The following is a 15,770-nucleotide window of genomic DNA, read 5'->3' on the forward strand; positions in this document are numbered from 1 at the left end:
TTAGTTCTTTATTCTTATCAGCTGATCTCTACTATTCAATTCTGGTTTTATCAATATAATATAGCTTTTGGGAAGAAACATACAAATTAGTAACCCAGCACTGGAAGCTAAAATGGAGAAGATTTCCACAGCCAATATGTATTTTCCTTTTGCACTCAAGTATGTGGGAACAAAAGTTAGCCAAACAGAGCAAAACATCAGCATACTGAAGGTGATAAACTTGGCCTCATTAAATGTATCTGGCAAATTTCTGGCAAAGAAAGCCACAGTGAAGCTAAGCAGTGCCAAGAAACTCATAAAGCCAAGGACACAGTAAAACATGACCATTGAGCCTTCATTACATTCTAGTAGAATTTCTTCAGCTAAAGAATGCATATCCAAATCTGGGAATGGGGGAGTGATGATCAGCCACATGGTACAAATAATGAGTTGGACAAATGAGCATAACATTACAATGGAAGTAGCCAAGGGTTTTCCCATATACTTCCTCATTTGGGAATCAGGCTTAGTGGCCTTAAAAGCTAAAACTACGATGATGGTTTTGGCCAAGACACAAGATACGGCAAATGTAAAGATGATGCCAAAGGCACTTTGTCGAAAAAGACATGTCAACTTTCTGGGCTGGCCAATGAACAGTAAAGCACAAAGGAATGAGAACATGAGGGAAATAAGGAGAGCATAAGTGAGATTCCTATTATTGGCTTTGACAATGGGAGTGCCTTGATGTTTAATGAATATCACAAGCATCAATGTTGTAATTAAAAAAAGACAGAGTGCAAGAATGGTCAAACCAAACCCCAAAGGTTCTCTATAAGACAGATAAGTGATTTTTTTCAGAAGACATCCATCTTTAGCATCGTTTGGAAATTGTCCTTCTGGGCACTGAACACAGTCATCCATGTCTGGAAGAGAAAATATATATGAATAATATAGTTCATTTCAAACATCATGTCGACTCTGAAGCTTGCCTGACTGAGGCTACCTTGGAGGTTTCAGTATTGTCACAATGGTGCTGAGGGATAGGGTGGGGGGAATAGAGAGAGCTGAGATTTGTAGACAAAACAAAATAATTTCCCCTGAGAACCAAGGACATTGGGTTGAAAAGAAGAAAAGGGAAGTAATTGGACAATGCCTTAATTGGACCATTATGGAAAGGGGAAAAAACTTTACTTTTAATTAGGTGAAAAGTGCGGGAACCTTTACAGTCAGTTTTCACCAGTCTATGCCAATATGATATGTCCAATAAACCTGTTCCTTGAGGGACCTGCTTGTTCTGTTTGCTATGAGAGTATTACTTGGAGCCCTGATATAGGGCTTTTTTTCTAGGTGGAAAAAGTAGTCTTGCAGAATTAGGCTTTCAGAAAATAGATAAATATTCCAAACATAACATTTAAGGAATAAATATTTAATGTTTTGTTTTCCTTCTGTTTCTGTTTTTGCTCTTCCAGAAACTGGAAATAATCTTAAACTTATACTAGAAGATACAAAATGATCTGTTAAATATGATCATAATATATTTCATACATCATTGTAAATACAAAGGGAGAGTGTTGCGGTGGCCTAGAGGTGGAGGTCTCGCTTCACAATTAAGAGGCTGTGAGTTCGATCCTAGGTAGAGGCAGATATTTCTCTCTCTCTGGGCACAAAAAGACTATATCTGCTGGAAAAAAAAAAACTCTGCATTGGCAACAGGAAGGGCATCTGGCCAGTAAACACTCAGCTCCATTAAGTTTCCCAGACTCCACCCTCTAAGGGATTTTTGGGATCATTAATAGAAGTTGATTGTAAATGCAAAAGAACTGCCCATGGCAAATATCAAAATATCTGAAAATTCTAACCCCCCCCCCCCACGCTCACCCTTGTGAGTTGAAATCTTCCCTTCTGGACATGGAAGGCAATCATAACAGCAAAAGGGCTTCCCCTCCTTCTTCCTCTTATAGAATCCTTGATGGCAGTTGTCGTTGCAAACTGAAATAGGTTGAGTCTTAATGTAAAAGAAAGAATATAAAGTTATCATATCAATAAATATGTCTAGGGAGTTTGAAGCAAAATTGATTAAGAACAATTTGATCTGCTTGGCAAAGATGTTAAGGTATGCTCTTTGTATATTGTGCTTTTAGAGTTACTGAAATAATAACATTTACCATATTTTTAGGAGTAGAAGACGCATCTTTACCCACAAAAAATGGTGAAAATCTGCGTGCATCTTATACATCAAATACAGCATTTTTGGCCTTCTGAAACCCCACCCCCTTTGCAGAAATGGCTGTGCATAGCCTTTAGGAAGCTTCCAGAATGCTCCTGGGGGCTGGGGAGGGCAAAAATGAGCAAAAGAGGCTATTTTTGGCCCCCTAACTCCCAGGAGCACTCTATAAGCCTCCTAAAGGTTATGCATGCCATTTTTTTTTAAATGAAAAACAGGCCCGTTTTTGAAAAAAAAGGGCCATTTTGGGGATTCTGTAGAGCGTAAAAACTTTTTAAAAAAAATTTGCCTCCTCAAAACCATGGTGTGTCTTATACTCTGGTGCATCTTATACTCTGAAAAATATGGTAATTGAGATGCCTATGTAAAAATGTCCCTCTATTTTAATAGTTCTATGATTATCCTAAAAGCACAAGTCTCTATAATCTTTTGTACTTTTAACAGTTTTTTCTTGTGTTGCCTATATAGGCAATTTACGTGTAATTGACATATCTGCTCTTTAATTATCTTGAAGTCTGTACTTGTTATGGATCTTGAGTGTGGCTTTTTTCTTCACTAGTTGGCATACATTTTATTGGGGTGAACTAATTAACCAAAGAAAGAAATACACATGCATGGAACAGTCAGTGAAATAATATAATTTAAAATGTAGAAACCATAATGCACCCAATGTTAAAAAAAAGGAAAGATGATTGATAAATTGTTTCAAACACAACAATTCCATTATTTCCCAGTGATGTTCAAAAGCCTTCACTCTTTTCTCTTAATAAAAATCAAAACTGAATTAAATGTTAACAGATAAATAGCAATGCTGCTTTACTGCAAAACTGGTGTATATTTTCAGCATTGTATGATTATTGTTTTAGTCAACTAAAGATAAATTAAGGTCACATGAAGTGTTAATAACAATTTATAATGCCTTGATAAGGACACAGTTGGAAGACTGCATCCAGTTTTGGTTGCCACAATGTAAAAAAAGATGTTGAGACTCTAGAAAGAGTGCAGAGAAGAGCAACAAAGATGATTAGGGGACTGGAGGCTAAAATATATGAAGAACAGTTGCAGGAACTGGGTATGTCTAGTTTAATGAAAAGAAAGGCTAGGGGTGTCATGATAGCAGCATTCTAATATCTCAGGGGCTGCCATGAAAAAGAGAAAATCAAGCTATTCTCCATAGCACCTGAGGGTAAGACAAGAAGCAATGGGTGGAAACTAATCAAGGAGAGAAGCAACTTAGAACTAAGGAGAAATTTCCTGACAGTTAGAACAATTAATAAATAGAACAACTTGCCTCAAACACTGGATATTTTAAAGAAGATGTTGGATATTCATTTTTCTGAAGTGGTGTAGTGTTTCCTGCCTAAGCAGTTTGTTGTTCCAGAAGACCTCCAAGGTCCCTTCCAACTCTGTTATTCTATTCTATTCTATTCTATTCTATTCTATCTCTCATGCCCTCCATAAGGGATAATTCTAGTGAATTGGGCAATTGCTTAACTTCTCTATAAATTGATATTTCTTTCAAGATTACCTTAAACCTTGATCTGGATAAATCTTACTTAAGAAACCTGAGAAAAATTTAAATTAAATACTTTTGTTCTCCCCAAATTGAAAGTTAAGAAAATTCCTTATCCCCTTTCATGCATAGAGACAGCAGTCTCTATCCTATCACATAGGATATCACATTAGGGCACATGGTGCAATATATTATTTATTTTCAGACCATTAAGGTGACGAGGCAAAATTTTTTGGAAGACTACCATTGCTCCTCTGCAATCTGATATTTAGGGCCAACACCAATGATTTCCTTTGCCAAACATTAGATCTGGCTTTTTACATCTGTGTTAATCTTGCATGGTAGTCCAGACAGGAAGCAAGCCCAGATAAATCAATTGTCAATTTGTAAAGCATTTTATGCCAATTATCAAGTTGACCTTGGAGGAGAAGGTGGGAGGGAATTCCATGCATACCTTTAACTAAGATCGGATCTCAGATTTCTACAAACAGAGGGGTCCAGTTCTTGGCTGAATTCTGGAGGGAGTTCCTGCCATCCATTGGGTCATCCCAGGGTCTTAGCTCGGACGTTTATCCAAGCACCAGTGGGGAGGTAGAGATACTGAACACTATGGTAGAGCAGTACCTGAGGTGCTACTTGAACTATTAGCAGTCCAATTGGGCAGACCTCCTATCTTTTGCTGAGGTAGTGTACAATAATGCTGCTCACAGTAGCACGGGGCCCCTGCTGTTCTAGATAGTGAGCGGCATGGACTTCGTCCCAATGCCTGAGTATCCAAGGGATCCCCCCTCCTCAGTCAGCTTGACTGATTGGATGTCAGTGCTAAAAGCGACCTGGGAAAATGTCAAAAAAGTGATGGCTAAAGTGGCACAAACCTATAAGAAACAGGCAGATAAACAACAAGCTGTGAAATAACCATTCCGGGTGAGAAAGAAGGTTTGCCTCTCCACAAAATATCTGAGTTTAAAACTCCCTAGCAAGAAACTGGGGCAAACGTTTATGGGACCATTCCCCATAGTAAAGATCATCAATCCAGTCACAGTGCAATTAAAACTGCCCCGACTGCTAGAGAAGATACACCCAATGTTCCATAGTAGCCTCTTAAAACCAATGTTTGGATCCACTCTGAGACCACTAACCCAGGAGCCCTCAGCCATGTGGTCATAGGGGGGCAAACCCATTATGAGGTACAACAAGTCCTTGATTCGAGGTGGCACAGGAGACATCTCCAATACTTAATCATGTGGAAGGGCTACCCCTTGTAAGAGGCATCTTTGGTAAAACATGGAAATATCCAGGGTGATCACCTTATATCAAACTTCCACGTGGAAAATCCAAGCAACCCTGGGGGGGGGGATGCATTCCTAAATTATATACCTGTACTCAAATTGTTTTTGTTTCACACAGGTCACTTTCAGGAAGTGAGGGGAGCCTAATGTCAACTTGTAAAGCATTTTCATTCCTATTATCAAGTTGACATTGGAGAGGGGGGGAGAATTCCATGCATACCTTCAACTAGGTTCAAATCTCAGATTTCTACAGCAGGCATGTGAAGCATGGAATTTTACAACCTGCTGCACCACTTTGTTGGTGGATGTGATTTATGACACAGACTGAGGGGAGAGGAGACACGGGGGTGAAGTTCAACCACCATTAAAGGGAAATCAGATCTGGCTCCACAGCAGGCAATGCCAAAATGTTGCTCCTAATAAATGACTGAATTTCTTTTGAACTTTGTTTCGAAGCTCATAAATTAATTAGGGCATCTTTTGGAAATCTCACACCAAGTCTACTTTATTGTAAAGTTATATTAACTAAATCTTGCAAGTCTGAAAGTACATTTCTCCCTTTATTCTCCCCAAAACAAAGGAGAGTCCCTTCTGAGATTTTTGTCATATCCCATTCTGTGGACTGATAAGCTGCCACTTATCTGACTATTCCTTTGGCTATGGTTCTTCACATTGTCTGCCAAGGTCATTCCCACATACCATTACATCTGAAAATACTTCAGGAAATGGTAACTTCCTTACCTGATTGAACTTGTTAGGCCATACAATGCTATTGTCATTAATGGAGAATATACTCTTTGAAGAAGCATATGGGTCAATCTTTCCAACTTTTGCTTTCAAGAAAGACTGATTTGGGAATGTTATCCAGTTGATAATATCAAATCCAGCTATTCTTTCTCCATTTTGGTCAAAGGAAATTTTCTCTCCAGCACTGTTGTTAAATGATACTTTTCATAGAAGGTGATGAAGCTAAGATCAAATCAAGGGAAACATTTTAAAACAACAAAGAGATAATATTTTAGTATTTTATTTTTGAAAAAGCAACATAGACTTGCTAATTTATCTGTCAGGTACAAGAAATTAGGAACCAAGGTTGTTCAAATATATACAAGTTTATTCCATGTTATCTTTTTACAAGAATCTGAGCTACTAAGGTCAAGGTAAAATGGTGGTAGATTAGAGTCAACAGTATTCAAGGAGGACTGGACCTATATCTCTTATGAACATGAAGTGATTCCAAACTGATGATGTGCTTGACCTATGCCTTGGTTTCAGCCTGGTCATCTTCAACAATATTCTACTATATTAGAGCAATGTTTTTCAACCTCGGCAACTTAAATGTGTGGACTCCAACTAACTGGAGAATTCTGTGACTTGAAGTTGGTGTGGTTGAAAAATACTAGACTAGAGGTACAGAACTGACAAAAGTAACATTGTCTTTCAATGGGAAAAATACATAGAGAAATGAATTGCAACAGTGTGGAAATGTGTAGACCTGAAACAAATGTTTATTTATAAACCCAACATTTAATTTATTGTAGGAACAGAGCAATTCTTGAGAGCAAAGTGATCTTTGTGATTAAACCAGGACAGATCTCCATCTTGTTTTCTTGAGTGAGTGGCTTAATATCAGAAATATGGATTCTCAAATTGATACAAAGTTTGGGACAGAATGGAGTTGACCATCCAAAGCCAGCAGAGGAAATTATATTGTTCTAGATGCTGTCAGATAGGACATAAATTATAATCCAGCTAATCCTCATTGAGAGCCTTGCAATTATATTAAACTTTGTGATCTGTTATTAATTTCTAAAATGCTGTTCTCTCTGTCATCATTTTGAAATGTAAGGATGACATTCAAATAAAATTCCCCATTTAAATATTACATTGTATTTATGGCAATCTATTAAGACAAAGCCCCACTCACTGTAAGGGGAATTTTCACAGATTAGTGGAAGAAATCACACTGACCACTACATCCCCTTTCTGTAGGGAAAGGAAGCCTAACAGTACTTCCTTTGATGTTCAAGGTATGGGGATGTTCATCATATAAAGGTAAGCAGAGGTAATGTGGAAATATTTCATAGAAATATCATTTTCCTTCTAAGTCAGGGGTCCCCAATTTCTGGGCTGAGGAACCACTACCAGCCTATGGTGTGACAGAAACTTTGCCATGCAAATGAACAAAGTTATGTATTCATGGTGTGCAGGCAGATCACTAAACCACCCATCCATCCGGTCTGTGGAAAAATGTTGCTCCACAGAACTGGTTCCTGACACACAAATGGTTGGGGAGCACTGTTCTAAATTATCTGTTACTCCTACAATGTGTACTTTTGCATATAAAGCTATGATAAGCTACTTATAGAATAGAAAGAACCGAACAACAGGGCTCAAAGGGAACTTGGAGATCTTATAGTTCAACCCCGTACTCAAGCAGGAGGCCCTTTACCATTTCAGACTAACAACTGTCCAATCTCTTCTTAAACAAGTCAAGTGATGGTACAGCCACAACTTCTGAATGCAAGATGCTGAGCCACTGTGTCCCTTCTATCATTACTATCATGCTGTACTGTATATGCATACCAGGGTATATACTGTACCTGCCAAGAGTATTGATTGAGAAGTTTCATTCTCTGCCCCTTCATCTTTATTTTTTGATTGAATTTCAAGGAATGTATGTGGTTCATCACATGTGCTATAGTGTAGACTGCATTGTACATGCTGTAGCTGTGAGCAGTCATCTTCACTTCAAAGAGAGAACCAGGAAGAGACCCCAGTTTTTCAAACCCAGTGCAGGTTTTCTCAGACAGGTTTTCTGAACTGGGACTTGAGAAAAAACATTCAAACACACTTTCCCAGAAGCTCTGGATAAAACCATCTTCTTTTTCTGAGATCGGGTTTCTGGTCTGAAGAAACTCTTGAAATCCCAACACTTTCTTTGAGTGGACTGCCAAGGATATGGCACCCTGTAAGAAGTCTATGCTCCAGCTGCCTTGGAAACCAAAGGAAGTGAAATCCATTTGGGCCATCATAATCCAGACTTTGTCACCCGGCTTTGCAGATATATCCAAATATTCAAAACCTGCTATCAGGAGTCTTAAAACTGGCATTGTCTGTATTTCCCCATGTATGAGCAAAACATTGGAAGTATTTCTCATGATGGTCTTGTAAGTTTTAAGACCTTCTTCTATAAGTTTCTGGATTTCCCCAGTAAATCCCTGTCTGGGAAGTCTTTGTATGAAATCAAAACAAATGCCCCTCTTGGAGAAAAAGGGAAGGACATTCTGCACAAATCTTTCCCCATTGTCATCATCAAGATAAAGCACCCCAATCCATGTCCACCTGAAATGCAGAAGTAAGTGAAGAATCCCATTATATTGATGAGTGCTTTTTGGGAACATCTGTTGGACAAAGCCAGGTTGGCTTCTGTAATGCAGTACTGGAGTAGATCCATATGCAACCTTTTTAAAAATAAAAAAATAAAAAATATTTTTTTAAAAAAAATATGTCATAATATCTGTGGGGGAATATATTTGATTGCCACAATATTAAAAAAGATGTTGAGACTATAGAAACAGTGCAGCGACGAGCAACAATGGTGATAAAGGCCTTTAAGTTAAAATGTATGAAGAAAGGTTGCAGGAATTGGGTATGTCTAGTTTAATGAAAAGAAGGACTTGGGGTCATATGACAGCAGTGTTTCAATATTAAAGGGGCTGCCACAAAGAATATGGGTCAACCGATTTTCCAAAGCATCCAAAGGCATTACAAGAAGCAATGGGTAGAAACTGATACTGGAGAAAAGCAATCTAGAAATAAGAAGAAATTAATCAGTTGTGGGTGATCTGTTACTAAAAGTTTCCAAGAAGAGATTAGACAACCATTTGTCTGAAATGGTATAGGGTTTCCTACATGAATAGGAGGTGGTTTAGGAGACCACCAAGGCCCCTGGCAACTTTGTCATTCTTTTCTGTTCTGTTAGAAACCAAACCAAACTTGTCTTCAAGTTGTGAAAGATAATCCTTAAAAAGATGCATGACAATATAAAATCTAAACACACTATTATCCCATATTAGCTGCTAGAGACTAAGTGTCTTCTAAATCAAATTATGAAAAGTCAGGGATAAAAATCTATTATTCTCAATTTCGGAATATTTTGGATATAGCTTCTGCAAAAAAAATGATGGACATGATGCAAATGTTGATCACAGGAAAAATATTGTAATCTCTATAATTTGAGGAATTCTGATGCTCAGATATGAAGAATAAAAGTCATCCTGTAGTCTCAACTCTACAAAAAAAGTCACAGAGTTTTCCTCTTATTTTAATCATGACAATAAGGGAAACATTGGAGGTATAGAGGTTCCTTACCTGCGGGATCTTGTAGAGACCAAGGATGGTGGCCATATGGAGGCAGACATTTGAATTAGGTCCCCCAATGACTGCAACTGCATTGCTTCTAATATCACACTTGTAGTTTGGAATGAACCTCTTCTGGGTGGAGAGAAGCTCCATTGAAGCAAGATAAGTCCAGCTTGCACTGAAATGGCTGTTATAGATCTGGAAGCCTAGAGTGATGTTTGACAAAATATGTGGATTTTCATTGATTTCTTTTACAGCAAATACTAATGCCAGAATATGCTGGTAATGTTGAATCAATACCCTACAAAAAGTACATAAGACATAACCATATGCTTCCAAATGTTATACTTGCTCACTATAGCAATACATGTATTAAAATATATATCAAACAAATAATGTTGTATCAGAGATAGATTATGTATCTTTTACAATGGAAGTGTAACTTGGAAGAGAAAATACATAAGGTATCATTTCTTGAAATGTGTATGTGGATTTAATATTTGAAACTTCTAGTCAGCATGCACACAATAATTTTGTAATGTTTTGGGAAATCTGTATCTGGCTGCATTCAGTAAAGGCAAAGCATTCATACATTTGTGTTAAGATTATTCATGATACTCCATTCATTCACAGGGATGACTAGGGAGTTGTGCATGATTTATGATGCTAAAACCCAGTCTTCTAGTTGATTCACTTGTAGAATATCTTAACCTGAGATCCAGAGCACAGTTATAGTTAGATTCATATGATCTATTCCATTTTAAAGAGGAGAACAATATACTAGGGTAACAACAGGAATAAAGCTTAGCATACTGTAGTATCTTCATGGCCATCAGATTAATGAGGGCACATATGTACCAAAGACAAATTATTTGTGTGTGAAATCACACTTGGCCACTAAAGAATTCTCTTCTCTTCTGTTATTCTATTCTATTCTATTCTATTCTATTCTATTCTATTCTATTCTATTCTTTTTTTCAGGGACTCAGAAAGTTTGATTCAGTATGTGGGAATAATTCATATTTTTGTTATATGTTGAAAAGAGTGTATCTTAAAAAAATAATTCACCCTGAATAAATATAATCATACAACTTTTGCTGCTTTTGTTGGGGAACTGAAATCTTGTTAGCAAACAACAGTTTTTAAGTTGTTACAAAATACAGCTGTCTGATCTGCCCAGAAACCACAGAGAAGGACACACATATTAGGAAGAACAGAATTTATGGCTTCTATTAATAAAGGAACATGCAATTATTAATTATCTGCTAAAACTAGAATGAAGTCATATTACAAATAATATGAATCAAAATAAAAGTTAATCTATAAAGCAACTTGCTCAGATAGGTGGTCAGGAGAGATACACATTGTGATTCAATTATATCCCAGGTTCTTACGGAATATCATCAAAGTACTCTGGAGATGGTATTTTTTCATAGGATAAGGCACGTGAAAGCACATTACTCTGAGAAGTTATGCTTGCAATGTTAAATTCTCCAAAATGGTAATATTTGTGAAGAATTGGAAGAAGCACCCGAGTGGCATGTTTAACAACAGGGCATTTGCTAGCCATGTGAGGTAACAAAGCTAATGCCAACATTATTATCCCCGCCATCTTGTTCATTGGTTTAAAAAAAAGATACTGGATAAGATCTTAGAGTCACATCTTGATTTCACTAACTACAAGTGCAGAAAGCTGTCCTGAAAAACAAAGCCATGGGCACGTAGATCAATTTTGGGGACACAAAATCCATTAAACGTGTTATGTAGTTTTGTTACCGCTGATAGACAGAAAGCTGACAATTTAATTATGGTTATTTTGATAATAATTATTTACTCAAAGCTGCTGTTGCTTTGCATTCTTGGGCCCACAGCCTGTCAGTCAATTATTTTGTGGGTGTTTAAGTCCATGCATAAGTTGTCATCAGTGTTTCCTATCAAGTGAAATAAAAATTAATTTTAACATGTTACATAACTTGACTTTTAATTCATCCTAGTTATATATAAGTTGATTCATTTTATTTGTTTAAGTGAACTTTGCAACTGCAGCCACAAATATTCTCTGGGGACAAATAACAGTGAGCTTGAAAATGATAGGAAATGATCACTTGCTTGGTTTTCTTACTTAATGAAAATCAAAACAGACTGGTAAGATCTTAATTCTTGTTTGATCGTATTTGCTATGGGAGGAAAACAACAAAATTAATCAAGGAATCATCCTATGAAGAGTTGACAAAGGGGCACGTGAAAGTAACTTGATCAAAAATTGTGCCATTTATGCTGAACTGAACCCTATACTATATTAACCCATTGGTATGTCTCTAGGGACATGGTGGCTCAGTGGCTAAGACACTGAGCTTGTCAATCAGACAAGTCAGCAGTTCGGTGGTTCAAATCCCTAGTTCCAGATAACAGAGCAAGCTCCCATTACTTCTCCCAGCTTCTGCCAACCTAGCAGTTCAAAAGCATGTAAACATGCAAGTAGAGAAAATAGGAACCACCTTTGGTGGGAAGGCAACAGCATTCTGTGTGTCTTTGATGTTTAGTCATGCTGGCCACATGACCATGGGGACATCTTCGGACAGTGCTGGCTCTTTGCCTTTAAAATGGAGATGAGCACTGCCCCCTAGAGCCAGGAAGGACTAGCATATATGTGCGAAGGGAACCTTTACTTTTATATTTCCAGAGTGGTATACATTTTCCCCCAAGAAAACACTCCAAATACATTCTGAACATCTCAGAAAACAAAACAAAAATAAAAACAGAAGTCACAGTTATATCCAGAGAAGTTGAGTTTACCTCTTGGCATACAGCTTCATTTTTGCTACAGATGCTTTATCGGCAAAGAGATAAACGTGGTTCATGCCAAGTGGAAACATTGTTCCAATCCTCCCTTGAAATGATAAAAGACAGTGTCATAGGATTCTTTTTTTAATTGTTGACTACCAATTAGAAACTGGGGTTCCACTTTCATTAATTATGGAAGTATTCTATCTGAAACAGTCAACTTTGGGAGGCGGGGCCTCACCAGTCTCCTGAGGGAAAGGAAACTATTTTTAAAATAATTAAAAAGGCCAAGGTAGTTGCTCCCAGACTCTAAGTCACAGTGACTCTGAGTCTCCTTAGTGCAGTTAGTAGGAGGAGGCTAGAGAACTATGGGCCTCCTTTGCATAAGGAATTTTTCACCTTTTAAGTGTCAACCAAGGGTTAAAATGCGAAAAATTACATATGCAAATGAGGCACGTGATTCTCCCGCCTCCTCCTGCAGGCTTTGTTTAGAGCCTATTTTAAAACGTTTAAGCAGAGTCATCCACGTGGTGACTCTAGCAGCAACTAGCCTAGCCTGCCTGGCCCTGGCTAGACCAAATCTAGCATTTTCGAGGCAGCTGGAAGGTATGTGGGAGCGAGGGGGCAGGGCGGAGGAATTCAATTTATTTGTAATGTAAGTAATTGTAATTTGTTTTTATTATGTGTATGTGCGTGCGTGTGTGTGTGTGTTTTTTTTTTACCCACCTCTGCTGGCGCGTGGGCTGGAACATCTATTTTCATTTTTCATTTTTCATTTTTCATTTTTCATTTTTCATTTTTCATTTTTCATTTTTCATTTTTCATTTTTCATTTTTCATTTTTCATTTTTCATTTTTCATTTTTCATTTTTCATTTTTCATTTTTCATTTTTATTCATTTTTATTCATTTTTATTCATTTTTCATTTTTCATTTTTTTTCATTTTTCATTTTTTCATTTTTTTTATTTTTTATTTTTCATTTTATTTTTTTATTTTTTATTTTTTAAAGCCATGCTGCCTCGGTGTGCCATAGAGCAAAACATGTCCTGGTTTGTGGCCGGGCGGCATGCACTTTAAAGGCCGGCCGGCACGAAGGGAAGCTGGCAGTTTAGAGCTTGGCCGCCGTTCAGCGAAACATGTTTTGCTGAATGGTGGCCAAGGGGCAAGCTAAAGTGCCGGCATGACTTTGAAGTGCCAGCTTGCCTTCTGTGCCTGCCCGCGCAGAAGGCAAGCAGGCATTTAAAGGCATGCCGGCAGTTTAGAACTCGGCCGCCATTCAGTGAAACATGTTTCGCTGAATGGCGGCTGAGGGGCAAGCTAAAGTGCTGGCATGCACTTTAAAGTGCCAGCGTGCCTGTCCGCCATAGAGAGGGCTTGTTCTCTGCTTTAAGGGGGCTTTGCGTGGGAAGGGGGGCTCTCCTTGGCTTTCCCCCCCTCTCCTCAGGTGCAGCTGGGGTGAGGGGGGGGTGGATGGCGCATGCGTGCGCACTATTCCGGTGGGTGGGTGGGAGGCAAAATGCCACAAGGAAACTCCTGGCGCGTGAGGGTGGGCAGAGGCAGGGGGCTCTGCCAACGCCAGCCACTGCTGCCCCTCCTTGGTGCTTCTGGTGTGTGAGGCTGCTCGGGGAGATTATTCATTTCTTGCGTTCAGATGCTTGCCTTAAAGCCCCTGCCGCCCCCCTCACTCAGTTATAGTGAGCGAGCGCGCTCTTGGAGAGGCGGGCTCCGAGATGAGCCCTCCGATCCTTATGCAGTGGGGAGATGAACCCTTCAGCTTGTCCTACCTCCCCTCCCCAAGTGGGTGCCCTCCTCCTCCTCCTCACCTTCAAAGGCAAGAGGCAGGGAGGTTTTATTTTTCCGGAGCGGCTTGGATCCTGCCTAGATTGGAGGGGTGGGGGGAGGAGAATATAGAGGTCCTGCCCGCTTGCCTCACCGGTGGTGAACTTCACCGCACGTCACTGTTCACTTCTTTTTAAAGGCATAATTATATCCTTGAATTCTCTTGAACTAGCAAGATTAGTATCTTCTATGGCAGTGATGGATAACCTTTTCTGGATTGAATGCCCAATGTACAGGTGCATGCCCAAACCTCCAAAATGCAATGCATGTGTGGCCCCTTCTTATGTGCCCTACCCCCTGTGCATGTGCGTACACTCCCCATATGCACCTACCCCGTGTGTATCCTCCCACATGCGCCCTGGCCCCCCACATGAGCGTGCCGCTCCCCGCATGCACCCTGGCCCCTGCACTTATGCAGGTTCCCCCCACATGTGCCCCATTCCCATGCATGCAGGGCAGAGACCTGAAGATCAGCTGGCCAGTGGAATGCACACACATGCACAGCAGTGTTGAACTGGGGTGATGGCTCTCATGCCCACAGAGAGGGTGCTGCGTGCCAACTCTGGCATGTGTGCCATTGGTTTGCCATTACGGCTCTATGCTATCATGATACTTGTGGTGCAGTGCCAGCATTGAAATATATCCTACTCAAATATCCCTTGTGTGAAAACATGCTGTATTGGCCAACCCAAAGGAAAACATGTTTATTTTGTTTATTTATTAGATTTGTCTTCTACCCATCTCATCTCGAGTTGATTATATGAAATATGAACAGAATTGTGGAAGATCCCAGAGTCCTGTTGTTGCATGAGTAGACTGGGTGGAGTTTTCAGAAGAACAATTTAGTGTATGGAAGGATGTGAAACATTACTTGTGTCTATCTTCTCTTGTTGTTGTAGTTACATTATTACTTTCCTAGTAGCAGAGGTGGGTTCCTACCAGTTCGCACCTATTCGATAGAACCGGTTCGTCAAATCTACCGAACTGGTTAGAAGAGGTTCCACCAGTGGACCCGGAAAGCAGGCCACACCTACAGAAGAGGTTCCAAATTTTTTTGAAACCCACCACTGCCTAGTAGGTTGCATAAAACAGGATTGAAAAGGGCTCCATCTTCCCAAAATCTATTTTGGTTCCTCAGCCTTCATTTTAGGTCTTCCCTTGACTATGAAGTGTTATCAATTGTACTGGAGAACATCATACATGCATCCCATGCTTCAGATAATCATCCTAAGCATGGTCTGGGGTGGAGGTGGGGGTGGGGTCAACTTTTTATTTTATATTGCTTATACATACCAATGCGTGAACAGTTTGACACCTGGGTATCATACATTTTAGTACACATAAACATAATATTATTACACATAGTTATTACATTTTATTTTCATTTCTTATTGTTTAAACATATCTAATACTACCATCTTTCAATTTGGTGTGTGTTTGTGTGTGTGTGTGTCCCCTCTTATTTATATTTCTATTCTAACTTTTATTCATGTCACCATTGTAGTCAAAGATGTTTCTGTCTTCAATCTGTCACCTGCTTTATTATTCATATTTCTCTTATTTAACTTTTCACATCTGTATATATTAACGTTTTGTTCAGTGTTTCAATATACAATTCTAATATCAATCACAATATTATTTAAACATATAGGGTAGACCTGTTCATATTTCTTCCATTCATCCAGTCCATGTAATTCTATTTTTAATACACGTGCTTAAAGGTTTGGAAAATGTTAAAAGAGATGGAAAAGAGACTATTATCAACAAACCTTATCTG

General features: G+C 38.9%; 1 protein-coding gene across 1 annotated transcript; it reads right to left on the minus strand.

Annotated features, from left to right (window-relative positions):
- On the minus strand, positions 1 to 9,670 carry LOC148046481 (vomeronasal type-2 receptor 26-like). The gene is made up of 5 exons (XM_087712045.1): positions 9,380 to 9,670; positions 7,609 to 8,469; positions 5,747 to 5,974; positions 1,858 to 1,984; positions 1 to 902 (listed from the first exon to the last, which is right to left on the minus strand). The coding sequence occupies exon 5, from the start codon at positions 898 to 900 to the stop codon at positions 1 to 3; it is 900 nt and encodes a 299-aa protein (XP_087568171.1). The 5' UTR covers positions 901 to 902; positions 1,858 to 1,984; positions 5,747 to 5,974; positions 7,609 to 8,469; positions 9,380 to 9,670.
- Between the last annotated feature and the right edge of the window lie 6,100 nt (positions 9,671 to 15,770).

Source organism: Thamnophis sirtalis, unplaced genomic scaffold, assembly GCF_051295495.1.
Source record: "Thamnophis sirtalis isolate CommonGarterSnake01/CBP01778 unplaced genomic scaffold, rThaSir2_p1.2 scaffold_4, whole genome shotgun sequence".
Lineage (NCBI taxonomy): Eukaryota > Metazoa > Chordata > Lepidosauria > Squamata > Natricidae > Thamnophis > Thamnophis sirtalis.

Coding starts and splice junctions, on each gene's coding strand:
- LOC148046481 (XM_087712045.1), bottom strand. CDS start 900: ATGGATGACTGTGTTCAGTGCCCAGAAGGACAATTTCCAAACGATGCT.